The following is a 22,346-nucleotide window of genomic DNA, read 5'->3' as shown; positions in this document are numbered from 1 at the left end:
AAACATACAATGGTTAAAGGTTATTGTAAGATGTAGCAAAACTAGCAATAAATGGAAATAACATTAATGAATCCATATCCATATCCTTCATACTGTCAACTAATAAAACATGACATTATGACTTTTCAACAAAATTTGGATAAATAAAGCTACAAGTAAAATTTCATGATCACCATTCAGCATTTGAAGAAACAATTAATATCTAACATAAAAAATCAGAATTCAACATGTTATTGCCAAGGTAATAAAATATAATCACTAACATGTCAGAAACACAAACAATGTAATAAATAAATCACAACCCTGCCAACAGATTTATAATACACCATACTTTTATTGTAAAATACTGGATGAATGCCATTGTTATGTGTATCCTGCTGAAAAAAACCCAACAACTTGGCTTTACTTTGCATGACAGCATTTTTTGTTCAAATTACATTTTGTATCAAACCCAATAATATATATGGTCTCTCTTGCTGTTTTCAATAGCATTTTTTTTTTTAATTTGGATTAAAATTGCCACTTGCCGAATCGCACTTTTTTCCTCTGTACATCAGCTATATTACACAAGGAACTTCAAGATCCATGTCGAATGATCAGCCATGATTGGTCGAAGGTATTCATGTGTGATTCAGTTTTAAATTCAAATATTATCACACAATTGGGGATGGGGGGGGGGGGGGGAAGCATCTGCATGGTTTCATACTCAACGTGTAATGTAAACATGGATTGGAGAATGGCACATGAAAACTAGCAAGTCATCATCTATGACTGAGCTGTCAAAGATAATTTAGAGGGTAGTGTAAAATGACATGAATCAGGTACATCATCACACCTTATGTCTAAACCTATTACCACCATCAGCAACGTGCTTGCTCCTCTTCTAACACCTGTGACAGTGCATCTCATCCAGCACGATGGATTTAAAGCTTTCAATCTTCAAATTGGCAACAGCCATATCTCTTATTGCAGCATTTTTTTGTTTAAAAAGTTAATGTAGTGAATGTGGGATGATAAGAAAATGGTAAAGTATATACTGTAATATACATGCATTTCAAAGTACAGCGCCAATTGTAGTACTTTAGTAATTATTTTTCTTCAAATAATTTTTACATTGAATACCAAGACTATGAAATGAGCAATTTGTGTAGAGTCTGTCTGGTCTTTTAGTTGTACCTTTCCCCGAAATACAAAAAAAATATCCTTTACTGTACGTTATAGCCTGAAATCAGAAATAAGGGGATCGCTTCAAGCCAACATAGGAACATACGTGTTCCATCTGTTGTGTATCTCCTTCCCTGATGAAATGCTCCTTAACCTGTAGCATCCCATCTGAATAATGTGCTACTCAAGACTAAAGAATGAGAGGGTTAACATCACGCTCTCACAGCCTACAAGGCTGTCTGTACATCCACATGCCATCGAGGATTCATCTAGTCATCCGGAGGGGGTTTCATGAAAAGATTTGCGAGTGATTTTCTCCTAGTTTTTGCTTTCAGTCAATCAGATGGGAGAGTTTTTAGTAGCTTGTAACATATGTCAGTGAAAATCATTGACATAACTCTTCATGAAACACACCACAGCAGAACCAAAGACATCAAGCCAAAAACTGTCAACATTCATTTCCTGTTGAAACATTTGGTGAGAATCTAATCAATTCGGTCTTGCTCATGGACAGGATTTCAACCAAAGATCAGAAGCTTTTTTTGCCCCAATGTTTGCATCCTTCTAAATAGTAATGATGCTCATAATGAACAAGTCATGAGAGCATCAATTAGCCGTTACATCATCTAATCAAAGACTTAACCAACTCAAGGCCCAAGCCATTAAACATGTAATTGAAATAAAAAGAAATGTGTTCAGTCTTTGTCAAACAAACATGATTACTCTTGGCAAAATAGCAGGAGATTATATTAAAGAGCTTGACACCTGATGCAGTTTAACTGGAACTTAATTGAAAATAAAGAATATCCATCTTCACACATGCTATACATGTAGATGTATCAGAACTATTCCAAGAAAAACTCATCAGTACATCTGGCATTCCATTAAACTTGATGTACTGTGTAGCCCCCCCCCCCCCATATTGTACTTGTACAATTTGGTAAAACCCAAATTTTCTTCACTTTCCCCAGCTTAAGAATCATTTTCCATGCTGAACAGTATTGAGATGAAAATTCTAATGGCGACAGCCGACATGAAGAATGGGTTTCATAAACTGAATACATAAGAATTATTCTACATGTATCTCTAATGAACCACTCCCTTTTTTCCTTCTGCAGTCTGCCACTTGTTCGAAAGAATCTTTCTTGATCACCAAGTTTGGCTGACCCTACATGGACAAACTCATTTGACCATTTCCTTGCGTCAATTCCTTCATTTCCTGTGACCAATCTCTTCTTGACCAACCACTATGGCTACTTCTTTTGATGAATGAGTGACCACTCCTAGTTTCTAGCAACAAAATCTTTGAACTGCATTACAGTACATGATCATATCTCACACATTATGAGAACTTTTTCAAGCCTTTCCTTGGCCCTGTCTTACAAAGAGTTACAATTGATCCAATCAACCTCAAGTATATGGAAATCCATCAACGTCATAATTTTTTCTTCAGGAAATTTGCACTATGTCCTTTGTAAACAAAGAGAAACACACTAAAATTTTCAAGAAAACTATGACAGAGACATCATATCTAGAAAATGTTTTGAATAAAGTGAATTTTCAATGTTGACGTTGCTTACTTTCTACAGTTGTGGTTGATTGGATTGTTACTCTTTGTAAGAAGGTGCCCAGGTGGGTATTTTATGAAACTGTTCATATAAAGTTACAAATGACTTCACAAAAGACTTTACTGGTGACCCTTGGGGATATTTACCATTAGAAAGATCACCAGTCATTGGTAAATTAATGTGTGAGTTATGGACAGCTTTATAAAAATACCCCAGATAAATTATTTTTGCTTTGCCTCGCAAAAAAAAAACACCGCCCTAAATTATACATGGAGTGAGATCAATTGTGGAAAATCTTGATGTACCCTTGCACATGGATCTCTACATGCAGGCCTCCATACACATTAAACATTAATGTATAAATTCACACTATATTGCTTATAATCTTGATGCATTATTTAAGTGTGATAGGGAGTTGCATAGTGTTATATGAAACAGGTCTAATAAAATTGATCATACTTAAAACTCATGATGCATCATCAAAATCAATACTCATATTCAATTTAGATCCCCCAATACACCTCCGGACATGTCATCTGCAGTTGAACTAGTTCAGTTTTGTAGGACCACAATAGTGAAATTGTAAGAGGGTACAAGCATTTTGTGAAAAATGCAATTCAAGATTTATCAAGTCATACAGCAAGAATTCACATAGCGGCATTTTGCGTCAAAAAGCCAATAAAAATATGGTATTACACACCACTTTGTGTGAGAAATTTTTAAGCATTATACTCTCATTTCTATCTTGAGGACAGTTCAAGTGTTCTTGCAGAACTTGAATTTGGCAATTATAGAAAATCTATCCCAAACAGACTTGTAGCCTAAGTATCTCAGGTTACCATGCTATTAACACCCAAAACAGCCTTTAAATTGATTTGAAGCCAATGACCTCAGCTTTTCATTTTTTCTTTCATTTTTCCCCTCCACATCTTGCCACCTAAGTCTGGCTAACTATAGCTCCCAGATGCAAAAAATACACTGGAGCCGAACACACTGAGTGAAAGCTAATGCACAGCCCAAAGGCAGGATGGAAAAAGATCCCATTTACAATCCTGTTTCCTCAAATGAATGGATTTGTCGCCAACGGCATTACGTATTAAAACAGGATGCCATATGCCTGCTGTGTGCATGAATACAAATGGGCTAATGTACATGAATGAATGCTATTCACGATAGTTATCGGATATTAAAGAGCAAATGCACATACATGTACATGGCGCGTCCATGCACATACGGTATTCATAATGACAAGCCAAAAAGGAGCATTCAACAGATCTTGGATAGACTAGAATAAGGGATTTTTATTTTAAAAGGCAAATGAACAACTAAATATAAAGGAATTTGGAAATATAGCAGAGTCTTGAGAATAAAGACACTTCTCATCACTATTAAGCTCTGAAACCATTGTTCAGCACATGCTCCCTCCATGCTGGTGACAATTCACCCACACACATCCTCAAAGGTTTCCTTCCTATGACCATACACCAGAGGGTTGATGCATTCAGCTTCGAGGATACCCTGTCCTCAACAAAGATGTTGACTCAAGGTATACTAATCCTTGCTCATCAATGACAAGAGGTGTCTGGGCTCTCATTGAAGCAAACTCTTCAATAAAGGTGATATCCCACCCATTGTTGAAGGATGGTCGCAGAATCTTCAGTACTTCCTACTCTCCATTGTCTATACAAGTCTTATCTTTTGCTTGATGACTATACAGTAGACCTACATCCTCAAAGATATACATGTACACCTACTCAGAAGCTTTCGATAGAGAGCATACATTGTTCTAATAAACCAAGATCATGCTGTAGGAACACAGATGTAGATGCTATGTCACCACATGCTTTTGGGGAACCTATATGTACCTTGTGCTTGTTAGTTATCAATCTGCAAAAAATATATGATTCAGAAACACCTTGCCTCTTGAACAAGTTTCTGCATGATACATGATTTTCTTCATTTGAAATGTTTTCCTCTAATCAGCACTAATGGTGGAGGCTAAGGTTTTGCCCCCCCCCCCTTTGGTATACAGATTTAGACAAAAATTGTTCAGTTGAATCTGACAAACCCCTAGTTTAATTGTCGGTGTGATTCTGATGGTTTACCAGATTGCAGAGCTTTAAGGGCTTGCAAGCAAAAGATGCTATTTATAGATCCTTACTTGGACAGTGCACAGATATATACGGCATACATCCTTCGAACTGCAAAGTGATTTGAAGTGTTTACGCTGGGTCAGAAAGGGCCGTGAGAAGGAACAATAGAGGGGAGGAGAGCTTGGTGGATAGGTGCCAAGATTCCCAAGAAGCCCCCATTCATTGGTCCAATGGGTCAATAAAACACTCACACCTGGTCTAAGAGGATTTTAGACGCAGGAATTGTTACAGAGACATGATGCTGTAATCACTTGACAACATTACACATCTCATGGACAAGATACACTTTTTGATTCTTCGATGTCCAGATGAAGGGGTCAATAAAAACAGTTTTTTTATTCCAGATTACCAGAGATGTACAAGGAAGCCTACATGTCACTTTTTTACACCGATGCTCAATTGCATTCTTGAAGTCACATATTAGCCGCCTGTTACCTTCAATGAACACAACTATACAGGTATACAGATAGTGATGATGGATCAATTCTCATTTATTAATTAGTGTTCTAGCCTCATTACGTAACTCATTTTAAACACTCATGATGACACCTACTACATTGTACAGTGTACTCTCAGAAACATATGCATGGATTTAAACCAAACCTGAATCTGAAGGATTCTGATGTACATGCAGCCGATTAGTTTTATCAAAAAAGCTAAGTACTGAGTAGCTTTGGGATTTTTGTTCTCCAAGGCACATGAAAGCACTACTTTAAGTATGATGCTTTTTGATTTGTTTCTTTAAGATTTACACATTGTAAAATGCAGTCTTTGTCGTACATGTAGACGAGCAATGTTGGTGTTCATCGACATGTACCAGAGGCAGAGAATGATAAAGATTCAACAATATCTCTAGTACATGTACATGTATAAGAAGAACAACAACAATAATCCATTCCATTAAAAAAGCACAGAGCTCTATACTCAATAGTACATGATATACAAGAAATTATGTTATAAATCCCCAAGCTTGCCCTGGTTTTGTTCATGAGGTGCCATTTAAAATTAACCCTTCTGGTGGATACTTCCATGTACTTCTAGAGTTATATTGATCATACACTGAAAAGTACAGGTGTATTATAGAATTTTTACACTATTAAAGATAAATTCCAGTTTTGGTAACGATCTCAAAATGACTTTTGACAGAATCCAATATAATGACCACCCAAGTGTCTGTTTGAATGAATAAAAAATATGTGCCAAAGGATTCTGGAAGAAATTGTGTAATTGCAGAGAAATAAGCAAAATAAGCGCGGATTCGGTCACTTCTGTCGGGTCTTTATTCCAGCAATATAATATACACTGTCCCACGTGTGCCTATCTGTGTTGGCGATCTTCAGTGTGGACATTTTTCAGCGTAGATTTCAAGATTACACAAAGTTCAGTTTATGAAACTGTACCAGATCTAGATCCTCGATGATATTCTGACAATTAAGCCTGGTTTTACAGACTTACTCATGAAATCAGTGTTCACTGCAACTACTGGCATTTCTCTTTAACCAAAATGAAAATACTGAACCATGGAGCTATAAAGCTGTACATTGTGTAGGCCTACTTCTGAAACACTCAACCCTTATTTGTGCTATAGCTGCTAAAGCCTTTATTCTGCTCATAAGACTGATCAAGGGCGGAAATCTGTCCCCCAAAGGTAGGGGGGACCCGGGCTGGAAATTTCGGCAAGCAAAAAAAAAGAAGAAGTTTATCACCCAAATTGACAAGCAAAAAAAAAAAAATAGGGGGACATTTGATATTGTGCCCCCCTACTATTTTTGGTAGGGGGGCGCATCCCCCCTGGGATTTTCCGCCCATGAGACTGATAAACACCATGCTCAAATCATAAATCCATTTTAAAGATTAGGCCTAAAGCCCATAAAAGGTAATGAAAAATTAGGCCAGGGTTCTGCACTGACCAGGTCCCACAGTAAATGATTTATAAAAGGGCTATTATTTTGTCATACTGTACATGTACATCTCATACAAAAGAAGCATTTGAAGGCATTACTACAGTTCAAAGACACAACCCTTGAAGAAAGGCTAGAGAACAGTGCACACAGCTTGAGAGAAACAAGTCCCTCGATGAAAGACGCAATTAGGAGAGTTTACTTGCTCAGTGTTCAACCCCCCTACAGGGTAGGTTTACAGGGACAGATGGATAAATATGCGCATAAACTTGAACAAGCCATGAAGTACATGTATGAAAGATAGAGGATCTATCAAACAATAAACTTCATTAAAAATCAAGATTGCAGTAATACATGTACTTTGATACAAGGAAAGTTACCATCTAAAAAATGTTTACAAGTTTGTGAAAAGGGCCCCTACTAGATTATGGAATTGAAATGTGGTATGAAAATTTGCTTGCCTTGTTATCAATATCCCAAATATTGGTTCACTCCAGCATGATAATAATAATAATAATAGCTGGATTTATATAGTGCTTTTTTGCCTGAGGATACAAAGCGCTTGCTATTATTACCACGGCTTTAGCTCGAGCTACCATCACCGGCGCTCAGTGCATGCAAGGAATTAATCCTGCATACATGGTGACAATCCATAAAAGTGAAATTTCGCTTCAAAAGTAATCAAGAAAAAATTGTACGGTAGTCCAAATAGAATCAACTTCCACAGTACATTACCAGCCATTTCACGATTCACACATCGCCAATTCATTTCTATTCTCAGTTTGAACAGGTGATTCAAGTACTTGATAAATAAAGGGACGTTTAGAAGCTTCTTTCCCCAAGTAGGGAATTCCTCTATTTTGTGTTGAGTCTAATACAAAATAATAAAGCACAACTTCCAAAACAAATCAGCAGTGCTCCTCAAAATGCACCATGAGAATTCTGAGATTGAACAAAGGGTAGAGCATAGTTTTCATATAGCGACAGCCTACATGTAAACAGTAAATCAGATATTAATAACATTAATTCTTTCCTTACTTCACAGAAAAGGGATTTTGCTATTAAGAACTTGATTTGATAAAGGCATTTAAAAAAAATTACAGTGTAGAATACCATACCATACTGGACCCCTCAGAAGAACAACCTGTGGCTGAAGAGGGTCATCCAGCCCACCAGTGGAGAATAAATAACATAAATGAATAAATAAATAAAAAATACAAAATGTAAATATTCCTAGAAATCATCCCATTTTTTCTAGCTATGAAAATATCAAAGCCATGCCAACAAATAACTTCTTGTAACTACAAACATTTCTTATCCCACCAAGCATAACTTTATAAACTGCTGACAATTTCAGATTGTGAGCATATTCATCTTGATTTGCAGAAGAACATCTCCTTTAAATCACCATACAAACGAATTCCTTCATCAATCTTCCTCCTAAAGTTTTATCCTCAGATTTTCAAGTGAAGAAAGTTGGGATTGAAGTCCTAGTACAAACAACGCTGCACGATGCAGTTTTGATATCTTAACTTAGCAGGGATTGGGACTGCACCCTATCAGGAACTAGTGGGTGGATCTCTCAAAGCTCTTAACCCAAATCCTTTTCTTCTTCATTAGAGAGAAGTTCAGAAAGAATGCCAGAAACTTCCAAGATTCAAGACTTGATCGGAATAGACGAAAGCCATTGGGGTAGAAAGAAGATACTGAATGTAATTTGGAGGAAAATCCATGCAATACATCATCTTGTCCCTGTGAAACTAAAGTATTCAATTTTTCATTGGTATAATTTAACATTTTAAAACTGACAGGCATTCTTATGTCATTTATCAATTCAACAAACAGATTAGAAATTGGCCTACAAGCATTAAGAAAACTCTAGATTAAATGAAAGGAATTTCAAAAATGTCATACAGTATATTGAAATCAACAATACTTCTATGCTCACTTTCTCAAAAGCATCCAAAAACATGCAAATTGGTAAAATAATTGAACAGGAAAAGCATCAGGAACATTTTCAGAGAGACTATGATCGATGTCTGCTATTCGAAAGTGTTGGCATTTTGAAGTGAATTTTATTTTCAGAAAGCGTGTATTACCGGTACATGTATACTTGGAGTGATATCCATCAAACTCAAAATGCAAATTAAATGCATAAAAATATCTTAAATTATTTGCCAGATTTGCCTCACGTTCACCCAACTTTTCACCAATGAAGCTGTGATGCCTTCAAATGAAAGATGCTAATAAAAAAGATGAAAAACATAACAAAGTCAATAATGCATAAAACTCACCGCCTGTAAGGTGACCAGGCAAACTCATGATTGTAAAATCCAAAAAAGAGTAAAAATCCTCAGTAGAAATTGAGATAAAAGCTGAAGAATGGTGAACAAGAGAAGAATCCCATAGGATAAAACCTGCAAACAAGTCCCATACTCTAAAAAGACCACATGACCTAACCCTCGCTAACTCACTAAATGGTCCCTTCCTCACAATGACATGACTGCCCATACACTCTCATTATACAGTACAACTAGTCTATGGTGTTCAGACCTTCAGTATCAAAACTCAACAAAACAGAGATTTTGTCTGGCACATATATTTCTAATCTGTACGTATCTTAAATTTTTTTCCAAATTCTCACATTACAAATATTCTCAAGCTGTTAATGAATTTAATGGATTTTTTTTTCTAAAAGTCACATCTTCAAAGTAAACTCGGTTGACAAAAACCAAAATCACAGCTACATGTAATATTGTCATCCCTTTCAAATTCAAAATCCAAGACATATGTTGATATTATTTAATGAGTGATCATACTTCATAACATGAGTCTGTTTATCAAAGGCACAGTTTACACAAAAGCCCTGATGATGAGAGCCACGAGAATTTATGTGATGATCTGAGAGTGTACAAGGATTTCAATAAGGTCTAAGATTCAAGACTAGCTAGAGTTGCCCTCATTGGTAGAAGTTTTCAATTTACACAGGAACTCAGCAACTAAGGTGTGATAGAATTGGAGAAGTCCTGGCAAACAGGTTACTCCGTGTTCACACAAACACTTTAATATTTCATTTGAAAAATATTCTTAACTTGGCAATGGAGTATACATGCAGAAATGTGTGGAGATTTTCCTTCAGTACTCTGAATCTTTCTTAAAACATGATAATGTTCATACTTTACAAATTTACATTCAAATTCATTATTATATTTAAATCTACTGCATAGTGTGCAGATTCAACAACCAAATCATACATGTATGCAGGATATAATAATTGGAATAAATGAACGAGGAGAAATTTTAATATATGTTGTCTATTTTTGTATCCTTCATTTATATTTCTGAAGGGAGATATTGCATACTTTGAACATGTACGATACCACTTCATTTAATTAATAAAGAGATGGAATTTAAAAATCAAATGTGATTTCTTCATATTTGAGAGAGGATAATTCTGAGTATGGCTGGTGCACACATCATAAAGAACCAAGGTCAAGACCCAACAAACACAATTTAGACCCCTTGATTCAACATGGTGTATTTGAAGGAACTCTTTTTTGCATGTGTTCCCTTGTATTTTCTAATGAAAGCAGAACCCAGTTGCATTATCTTGAGTGTATAGACAGACAAAGATGGGTCAATATTAACCTCATAAACATCCAAAGGAAATTACAATGTAGATTGTAGTAGGAGGTGCTTAAAGGAATCTATCATTATTTCCTGCGTCATTACAATCAGTACAGAATATGTACAGGCACATGTTCATTAATGACATACATGTAGGAAAAGGATACACACCATTACTCTTATAATTACTAGTGAATTACATTTTATTCTCTATAACTAGAAAAAGCAGAAAAATCACTTGAAAGACCTTGCTCTTGTCCATTTTAGTGTAATTCAATAGTATATTGCATGTATACAGACCCTATTAACTAATAATTAAAGAAATAGTCACAACAGATTCTCACAAGAAAAACATGCAAGTAACCACCTTTTCTTACGAGTAAGGTATCAGTTGTGCATTATTTATTAATTTTTACCACTTTTGTATAGGCCTATATGTACATCGCAGGATCATTTCATGAAACAATTTGTTAACTGTGACTTTTATAGACTGTTTGTTATAAGCTACTGAAATCTTTGCATCTCGTTGGCTAGGAGAAAATTAGTCAGTGAAAATCACCGACTAGATGCTTCAAGAAATGCATCGGCCCTTTAAAAGTAGATGGGACTACATTGTAACGATAAGCATCTATCATCAAGCCCATTACATTGTGTTGAATGATGGACATGTATTTTGTGAATGATGGGGCAGTTTACTTGTCAAACATGACCCAGATAGGGGACCACCTGTGCATACACACCATAAGCCCAACTTTCTTTCTTTCCCCCTTTACACCAATCAACCCTCCTGATTCCATTCCTACAACATCTTATCCACACAATCAATACTTTTAAATGATTTCTAGTTGGACCCTAAATGGACAATATATGGTTCTTTACTAGTCTTTAGAATTACATGTATAAAGAAACACCTGACAGCTGGACAAGTAGAGTCTATTTTCTCTTTTTTAATTAACAAAAATATTTTTAAAAGAAAAAGAGAAATTTACTACACGTGCAAGCCTTAATATACACCTGCCAACAAAATAACAGAACAGAGAAAAATATTTTCTTGGTATATGATTAGTTATTTTTTTGGTATTGTACATATTCAATATTCTGAATGAAAAGTATGATGTTCTACTTACACTTGGGCATCTGGGTGGGTAAACAATCCACAACAACAACAAAAATATGAAGACATATCACAGTAATCCTCTGGTCAAGTATCATCGGTACAAGATCCATTGTGCAACTACGATAGCATCTGAGTTTTTTTTCTTTATTCTGACTGTTTTTGGATTCTTTGGAATGAAGATTCAATTCTCATCTCCAATCAAATCGCATGAAAGCAATAAAGTGACACAAACCATGTGGATCCGATAATGTTAAGATAACCAAACATGGATTGGAAATGACATGATATTCCAGAATCCAGGCAGCTTGGATATTACATTCCTTGCAAGATTTTTTTTGTATTCAGTCGGTAATGAAGACCATTAATGACAGAATCACACTTGCTTGTCTGCTGGCACCGGAAATGTTACAATAGAACAATGATCGCTGCTAGCTACCCTCTCCATTAAAGAGCAATGGGTAAAGTGAAAGAGAGAAAGAGGAGAGAATGGAATAAAAGTTGTAGCACAGTGGAGACAGACAGGCTGACGGCTGGAGCCATGGGCTGGGAACATTAATATTCAATAATGATTCTTGGCTATCCTTTTCAACACTCACTTGATAGCTCTGTGTATCAAATTCTGGTGGTAATTAATGATAATCACAAATGTTTGCTGGCTTTTAAGAAACCTTAAAATCGCCCAGGCTATGGTTAAAGTAACTCTTTTGTACAAAATCAGATGGCAATGTTCAGAAAAATACCGCATTTCCTGACAATGTGAAAGTGCAAATTGTCAAAAATCTGCGGTTTCCCAAATAAGTTGTGCAATTTTTAAATCTAGCTCCAGATGCTGCTTTACATTTTCATTGAACTTTCTTGTAATAGCTACATATAGATGGTTAGAAAAAAATGAATAAAACAGCTGATATTGACTCCGCTGTAGAGCAAATGTGACGGATGTACATGTATAATGGATTAATTTCATGATTGGACAACGTGTAGGCCTACATGTACATTCACCTGATTAATATATATATATATATATATATACATGTACATAAATATTGAGGGGGTTGAAAATCAGAAAGAGCAACAAATATTATGCAAACAAAGTTTGTAAACCCCATACTTCATTGTGGAGCATATAAAAACTAAGCGTGTAAAAAAGGGGGGCCATATCATATGGGCATAATTAAAGATTACGAAGGCATTGTAATCATTTGCTACATCTTGTCTTTCACAGTACCAGGACAGTAGTACATTTACGGTACATGTATGATTGATAAACAAAATGAATATTAATAGAATCCAGCTGTACATTTTAGTTGACTGCCCTCTGGGATGAGGGATCCAGTAGAGAAGAGCATACACACATATCTACATTGGGCTGAGACTGTCACTACAACTAATTGAGGAAACGAGGGGAGACACAGCCAATGCAATGAAATGGAATAGTGGCGCCGGCTGAAGCATCAATTCTAACCCGTATTGAAAGCCAGTCGTTACGATCACTATAGATTCACTGGACCTAGCCAGGCAGTATGAATGGAATTATGCTACTGGACTCCTATTCTCAATACAAAGTTACGATCGTAAAAGCATGTACCAGCTACTGGTACAGAAATCATAAAAATCATCAAAATATATTAAAACCGCTGATAAAAATAAATAATGAGGCCCCCAATACCTACATGTAAACCTCAATTCTACATTGCTATGTCTATGATCTGACAATATAAAAACTTGGATCTGTAAACTAATTTTAACTCCGTGTACAATAACATTTCGTCTGAAAATCGACAGTACAAATACATCACATATCATTGCATATTTGCATGAATTTGAACAAAAAAATGTTTGCTGGTAATTATGTAATAAAGCATTTGTTAGAAATTGTTTTTGGGAGAACTGTAGGCCCTACATGTACATGTATATACATGTACATGTACATATGCCTTAAAAAAAAAACTTTCTTGGTTAACAGTAGTTACATGTATGCCAAGGAGCTTGAAGTTCCTTGGGTATTGCTCAGAAATTGTGAATTCCCTGGTTATGCTAATGATTATAACTGATCTTGTGAAGAAAAATAAATTCTCCTATAGATGCGATTGTATGTAGGTATGCATCAACACATAAGAAGAACAACAAGTAGTCATGATTTGACCTTTGTTCAATCAGGATATAACATCATTCAACAGATGACAGGTCTCGAAACAAACCCAGCAGGGACGTGGGAGAAGAGGTGAATCTTGAAATCTACACAAATCAACACAAAAATCAGTCGTTTTCCATGACAACAAGCATTCAAGCAATCCATAACCGATTAAAAAATCAAAGAACTACGTGTACATGTATGAACATTCATTCCCTTAACATAATTCTTGTCTTTCTGACTTCAAAGCATTTTATAACAATACACAATTTTTTTTTCACTTATGACAGTAGGGGATAGAGTGTTCCATTCATAAATGCTTATTCATCAAAAATGAAAACACAATGATGAAAAATATGGAATTTTGAATAAAATTATATTTTTTCTTTAATTTCACACTCACACAAGAATAAAACTTGGCATTATACTAGAAATATTGGTTACTCTCACTGAAAATATTTGTTTAATCATGGAGCTATAGCTCCATGGTTTAATAAAGTATGCTGCTCCTTCTGGAATCAACATCACAAGTTTAGTAACAGCTGCTATGAAATATGATTGAAACACCATCTTCATGAAACAGAAGGATAACAGGTGAGGTCAGGTTAAAGGTCAAATGTCAATCTCAGCTGAAGTACAAAGACAAATCCTTGATATTAATGCTTTATAGACTACTGTTTTCAATTCAATGTACCGTTATTTATTAAACAAACATAAAACAAAAGAAAGGAAGGAATACTACTTTTAAAAAATTAACTATAAATATCCAAAGTATTTTCAAATGTGTGTACACTAATTACTTAAATTCAATATTTCATACTGCACATGGCTTACATTTGCTATACAAGTACATCGTAAGTGTTAAGGGGCACATATTATTATTGAATATGCAACATTTGTGCAAGAGAATTCTCTGTATTTCTCTTTTGTTAACACTTTAAAGGAAACCAAACCCAAGAATAGAAGCAATCTTATTGGAAAGAGTAAAATGAGAGGAACAATTTAAAAAAAATTACATCAAAATCGGTTATCAAATAAGCAAGTTATGGACGTCTAAAAAGTCTTGTTGTACTTTCTATGGGGATCCTCAAATTGGCAAACGTGCTTCAAAATGGCTAATTTTGTGGACAACTCTCCATTTGTTATGTACACAAATTTTAAATTTTCCTCATTATCTTTCAAATTGCATCTTGCATCCTTCTGAGCACAACATATGTCATGGGGACATATAATTCACACCACATATGTCAAGGTCAGGATGAGATAATGTGAAATATGTAAAATAATGGAGAAAAATCTGAAAATCTGTGTATAAAACAAATGGAGAATTGTCCACAAAATTAGCCATTTTGAAGCACGTTTGCCAATTTGAGGATCCCCATAGAAAGTGCAACAAGAGTTTTCAAACTTCCATAACTTGCGTATTTCATAACCGATTTTAATGAAACTTGTTTTACATTGTTCCTCTTATTTTACTCTTTCCAATAAGATTGCTTCTCGTCTTGGGTTTTGGTTTCCTTTAAGTAGGGACTCCAAATTCGACAGCAAACATTTTTGAAGAAATCACCTTACTTTGGTAGAAACCTCCTATATCATTATAACCTTGGCTTTACCAAAACAGCAATTCCATTTAAAACAAAGTTGAAGTTATTATAGGAGTTGTCCTCCAATGAAAATTGTCAATTTTCAAAATTTAATGTTCTAACTGTAGAGAGCAAATTATGACCAACAACTTCCGTTACTTTTCCATACATGTACAATAGACAAATAAATACACAAATTATTATATCTCACCCGTATAAAGTGCCCTACAATTACAAATGTTATCATTTTTTTATTAATAAAGTTTGGAACAAACATGTAATGGCATTTGCAGCCAGTACAAGCATTCTCTTTGTCCATCAATTATTGTTGATAAAATAGTAATGACAATTAACAAAACACAAATAGTATGAGGTGCAAGTCGACATGTAAGCACATTCAACCTGTGTATATGTTAAGAAGTCATTGCTGATCAAACAATCGGAAGAATGACCCTTGACCTCCACGAGGAGGTGACTGATTGATCCCTCCTTCCTGAGCAGTATGATCCCCCTACCCCACCCCAATCCCCATTAGCTTCCTGTTGTCTCACTACAACCTCCATCCATCACTCATCTCATACTCAGACTGCCACCTGTTACCCTTGGATTTATCATTTTAGATTTACCACTCTCTAATAGATTTCAAGACCACGACGTTTTTAGCAAGTCTCAAGTTCAAGTGTTATTTTCAACACTGAATAATGAATGGTATTGTATGATTTGATTTGGATGTTTTTTTATGGGTAGGCCTACATGTAAAGTAACATACATCTGAGGGCTTCAAATAGGCCCCAAGCCTAACAAAGCACTGACCTAGCAACACACCTGGTTCATTGAATAACCCGCAAGGCAGTGCTGCACCAGCCCGAGATTGCTCAATCTTGAGAATTTAGCTCGATTGGACCTCTTCGCGATTAATCTCAAGATTCAAGAAACCCCATCCCCACCAGCGCAAGAAGAGCAATTCGTGCTCCAGCGAGGCATCCATGCATTATGGTGTGACGTTGTGAATAAATAATCCAGAGTGCGTCTGCACCTGCGAATTAGCAAGATAATTCGTAAATACATTGTCGCACGCTATTTTGCAAATAGACAGGTTTGACTGTAATCTAAGTTGACTCGAGATTGCAATGTCAAGATTAATCCAGCGAACTATCCTGGTGATTGCATCTCCATTACAAATAATCCCAAGATTGTTCAGATTGGGATCATTTGCCGAATCAGAAATAGCCCATTTATTTGAAAAATCGGGCTGGTGCTGACGACCCTATTGAAACTTTGGTCCTCCCCCAATTTGGGCAGCCAGACTCATTTGCGTTATACTGTAGACTAGCTTTTGCATGCAACAACACATACATGTATTTCATTTTAATCAAAATATTCCTTTTATGCAGATACATTGTATAATGTAGATGGAGACCTAAATAAACTGGGTAGTCTCACAAGAAAATACCAGATTATTATCCAAAGTCTGCAATTTACGGCATGATTATTATTTTCAACCGTCTCTACTCTCACTCTCTATAAATACATGTATATGCACAATATTGGTATTTCTGGAAATTTATATCTTACGTGGCAAGGTACTGCTCTCTGGTGACATATATATATGGAAATTACACAAGTGCTACCATCACAAGCTTATAAGAATTTCCCCGCGTTTAAAATGACTACTAATGATAACAATACAAATGAAATATTACCTCTTTTTAAACTACATGTAGTCTTTTTAATATGGACTTGCTTCACATCAAGCAAATATGATATCTGGCATTGACAATTATATGATGTACATACATGTATGAAAATGAAAAAAAGAAAATCTAAAACAAAATAAAAGAATGAAAGTACACATTTATACCACACATGCATCAATTAGGTCAATAATTCTGCATATGAAAATTACTTGTTTTAATTGTTGAAATTCATTATCTCCAGGTCTAATTTCAATTTTATATGGAATAAACATTATTCAAAATGAAAAACATTATCAAAGGACAAGTCTACCCCAACAAAAAGTTGATGTGAATAAAAAAAGAAAAATCCAACTAGCATAACATTAACACTAAATTAGCACATTCAAGCGTAATAGCACATACATGTATGCACATCCTGGTCAGTGTGCAAATGACAAGACTGACAAGACATACATTGTAATCCACAATTTTGGGGGGTATTTTATTATGAAATATTCTAATTTTCTCCTTATTTCCAAGTGATACAACAATTAATTACACCATGAACATGTAGAAAATTGCAGCAAACAATTATTTCGTGAGAAAGGAAAGCTTTTTAAATCAAGGTAAATTACAACCATATTATGATTATTATCATAGACCTAGACCCAGTACAATGAAATCAACTCATCTTTGTAAAATCATGAAATCGTAGCTGAAAACCGATAATTCTGACGATAACTAACAAAAGGCATTTATGAGCCATAAATGAGCAGCTGCCCCATATGTCTATACATTGTATTTATATTATAAAAATGCATGAATTTTATTTTTTTAATGGTTCCTGATGACTTATTTTTATTTTCATGATCGGGGGCAAAATGATTTGCCTATATTGATCTACAAAAGTTATAATAAAAACCAAAGGGTGGAAATCTCTCTCCCCAAAGGTAGGGGGACCAGGGGCTGGAAAATTTGACAAGCAATAAGGTTATCAACCCAAATGATTGATTGTAAGGTAATTTTCACCAAAATAGTAAATACAATGTACATGTTTTATTTCGATATTGAAAGATGCATTTCTTTCCATCATAAAAGGCCAAAAATTGTAGGGGGACATTTGATATTGTGCCCCCTCCCACCCTGGGATTTCCGCCCATGTATAAAACATTTTAATTTGTCTGAGAAAATGACATTTCATTGTTTTTTTACCATTCGCTACATGTACGTAGGAATGCTGCTCGCATATGACATCACAAATTAAATCATTAAAATTCTAATAACCTTTTAATTCTTTCATGGATTCTTCTCAAACCTTCTACAATATTTTTCATTATTTTTTCTGCTATTTTTACAATAAACTTTATTGTCTGGGTAAACTTCCCCTTTAATACTATATGGTTCAGTCAAGTTGGTCCTTAGTGTCAAATCTGTAAAAAATAAAGTATTATATAATTCAAAGTTTCAAACAATTAAAAACAAAAGAAGTAGTGAGTGAGGGACATCATCATCTGTCTCAATTGCATATCACCGAGTTGTGCATACATCATACATGTATCACTGTTTTGTGAAAAATAAGCGAAATTTAAAATGTCATAACTACAGTACTGTATCTGAGTTTACATCAAATTTTGATGAAATTTTCAGTGTTATGCTAGTTTGATTTTTGTCTACCAGTATTCATTCAAATCAACAATTTTCTGGGGTGGACATGCATACATGTATAGATTGCAGCAAACATCTGCCTCCCTCTATGTGGAAGTGCCGTGGCCGAGTGGTCTAAGGCGCCTGGCTAAGCTATACTGTACATGGAAAGTCCGGGGTTCGATCCCGATGCCCGTGAGTAAGGCATTTAGTCTACAATGCTTTTTTTATCCTGCTTTCAAATAATGGAAATGCTATATGCATTATTGGTTACTAGGTGTGCACTTGGTTTTTTTTTTAAGGGTCTTGTATTATCAAAGAGATTAAGATGGCCATGACCACGTAAACAACAGCAATTTTTTTTCTCATGTTCTTAATGAATATTTATTTCAAAATGAAATTGAGACTGTATGAATGACGGAAATTGAAGTTTTTAGCCCATTTACATGATTTAGAGCTTGATCTTTTACAAAGGAAGTAGAAGAAAAATCTCGGGGCGAAAAATGTAATATTGACCACAGTATTCACAGATGAATAGGGCACAATAACCCCTGGCTCCGTGGAGAGGAATCATATTTAATGATTTTTACTCTCTCCTGGCTACTTGTGTCTTCTTGTCAATGAAGTTTCACCTGTCATATCTCAGAACATTCTGTTTGATATACATGTACCGGTAGTTTATAACATAATTCATGATACTGGTATGGCAATATTATAAAATTTTGAACCACCGTTCACTTCGCCCAGCTGCTGCAGTGATCTAGATTTAATTAGATGTCATTATCCAGTTTCACACGCAGTCACATTGTCTCACACTCACAATTCCCGATTTCACCTCTATTCACAATTTGCTTCGGCCTGTAATATAAAGGGGAATCAAACCGAAATAAAAACTTGCTTCTAGAGGAAAAAGAAAAATCAGACAGTTGATAGGTAAAAGTTTGAACAATATCGGACAAACAAGAAAATTATGAAATTTTAAAAATTGTAAAATATTGGTAATCACCATACCCATGTAGACTTCACTTTGGCCTTTTATGTGATGTCATACATATGTAGTGATGTAAGGCAAGGACTACTCTTCCACGTACTCCAATACAAAAACTGGCTAAAATGTCATTTTATAAATAAGTTTAACTTCAAATTACTTTTTCTTTGATGAGAACATAAAACAATATTCTACCTGGGTTTTATTTAGATTACCCAGGGGAATATGTACTGAGGAGAAAACCACAAATTCCTGATAATTTAAGTACACGGCCTATGGGAAAGTTGTCCTTGCCCCTTGTCATAATTCACTTAATTAATAATTTTGTAATAATTATCTATAATATTTATAATCAAGTTTAAAATTTTATTATAATTTGTTTTATAATAATTTTTATCTAGAAATTGTTCTTCAAAACAGCATTTTGAAACATTGCTTATTGAAACTACATGTACGTCATACACTGTAATAATAACAAAACGGTTCTAGGGTCAAGCCCACTCACACAACAATAAATAATTTCTACAAATTATTTATAATTATGTAATAAATTTTAATATTTGTAAAATAATTATTTTTATCTATAAATGGTTTTTCAAAACGGCGTCGTTAGCCAGAAGTATATCATACATAGGCGGTTCAAGGGTCGATGCTATTGTATTTCCGTTGTTTACATGTGGATCGAGGGGTCTGCGCGGCATCAGTTAGTTAAGAAATCTTCATTTTTTAATATTTTTATTAACATTTATTAAAACCTTCCTACGCATTAGGCGTAGGAAGGTGTAGAAATTAATAAAATAAACGTATTTCGAGCGATCATGTCATGAATAGATGGATTTCCTGGGGAAATCCATCTTTGTTGTTGTCCTTCGCTTAAGACACTATGGCTACACTACAGTGTCAAGACGTCAATGATGAAGAAGCATATGACAGTATATAAAAAAACATCATCATTGCGTCCTCAAGACTAGGCCCAAACCATATTAACCCCATTAGTACTAAATTTCCTTATATTTATTAAATAAATAGTACAAAATTTGAAAAAACATAAGAGCACGAGTAACTTACCCAGTCTGTTTACATGTACGTCGCCATTTTAGAATCTTTTGTTATCGATATCAAGATACCACACGTGTGTAGAGCTGCAGTCTAAGATTTAAAAAAAAATTGCATCAGCTAATAAATATTACGAATCGTAAAATATTTGTTTCAGTATAATTTAACACATGTTATGATATTTTTTGACCGAAAAAAGTATTTTACGATTCATGATATTTATCGGCCGATTCAAGTATTTTTTAAAATCTAAGGTGGCAGCTCTACACGCGTGTGGTATCTTGGTATCGATAACAAAAGATTCTAAAATGGCGACGTAAACAGACTGGGTAAGTTACGCTCGTGCTCTTGTGTTTTTTCAAATTTAGTATTATTCATTTAATAAATATAAGGAAATTTAGTACTAATGCCAAAGCCAAGCCAAGGTGTAGAATAGTCGATAGATAAATAAAACATGATTTCTATCTTCAAAGATGATTTCCTAGGGCTAGCATGGCTAGGGGCATGTAGGGAAATCTATCTTTGTTGACAAGTCTTTGTTGAAAATCAACTTCATGATAATTTCCAAAATGTGCGCAAATTATGGTCACCCCATCATACTCCATCTTGTTGACTATTGTTTTGACTTGTTGTTTGATGTTTCTTCTCCTGAACTTCTGAACTGAAGCCGCTACCCGCGGCGCGCATCGACAGGCCGAGCTAGTACGCGACCCAAGCAGCAGCGCCCCGTGACTGTCGGCTAGACATGGCACCGACACGGAGGTCGGCTTGTCATTAACAAAACAAATACCATGATAGTATCGCGCTTTTTAACACTCGTATTGTTCTCTTAATACATAATTAAAGATGGAAGAATATAACAACAATATATCAAACTACGGTATTCTCTAATTCAAAGTTTCATACATACCGAAAAAGTCTATTTTTAAGGCCAATATTATAAAAATATATTCTAGTCGTCGAGTCGCCATTTTCGCATCACTAGACGAGCACTAAATGTGTTGCCGATCTGGTTTATAAATTCATACTAATGATCATAAATGTTCAATTATGACAATGTCTAATAATATTTTTGTCGGAATCAAATTTACATTTAAAAACCTATTAATCCTATAATTATTTTTAAAAAATTATTAAAATAGCTCAATAGCATTTCAATGCGCATTTTTTAAAATTCTAAGGATAAAACTCTGAAATAATATAAAATGGTGGCATCCTCGGCGTCAACGTGCGCTGTTATGTCTGCGGACGTAAACATTCACCTCCCTCTGGAAAATGTCCGGTTTCATTGCATCCTAACTTTTCATTATCATTCCCCCTCCCTAAGGCATTAGAAGCCAATACGCCAAATCTTTTCTTGCTAAAATAAAGATTGTTTTCCTGAAGTATATATTTTCAAATGACTCGCTCATTATTCCCCTTGAAGATGGTGGAAATGAGTAACTATACATCCATGCCCATGGATCAAAATCCCACAAAATTAGATTTTGGGAGAGGGCGACATGTATATTCGCAGTCAGGATATTTTTGTTTCAGTGCTCCCAGTTTTTTAATATCACATAAGAAATTCAATGATAAGATTGATTTGCAAATTAGCGCAAGGTAATTTAAATCTTGATTGAATGAATCTTATATTCAAAATCTTAAATAGAAAAAGGTTTATTTAAAAGTATGCAAATCTGTTCTATTTTGTCAGGTGAATTTCATGATTATGTTGGTTTTGTAAAAAATGAATAGA

At 34.9% G+C, this 22,346-nt stretch overlaps 1 protein-coding gene across 3 annotated transcripts in view; it reads right to left on the bottom strand.

Annotated features, from left to right (window-relative positions):
* LOC121423221 (activin receptor type-1-like) overlaps positions 1-21,616 on the bottom strand; it is a 39,447-nt gene extending 17,831 nt beyond the window's left edge. The window contains exon 1 of one of the 3 annotated variants that reach the window (XM_041618558.1): positions 21,519-21,616. In XM_041618558.1, coding sequence (XP_041474492.1) covers positions 21,519-21,579 — 61 coding nt within the window. In that variant the 5' untranslated portion in view covers positions 21,580-21,616. Of the gene's footprint in view, positions 1-9,080; positions 9,258-11,540; positions 11,656-21,518 lie in introns of those variants that run through there. The other 2 variants (XM_041618551.1, XM_041618543.1) reach the window with 2 other exon arrangements.
* Positions 21,617-22,346: the final 730 nt, after the last annotated feature.

Source organism: Lytechinus variegatus, chromosome 1 (genome assembly GCF_018143015.1).
Source record: "Lytechinus variegatus isolate NC3 chromosome 1, Lvar_3.0, whole genome shotgun sequence".
In the NCBI taxonomy this organism is placed as follows: Eukaryota; Metazoa; Echinodermata; class Echinoidea; order Temnopleuroida; family Toxopneustidae; genus Lytechinus; species Lytechinus variegatus.
Note: the sequence above shows the minus strand (reverse complement) of the source record. Positions and strands in the feature narration are given on the sequence as shown.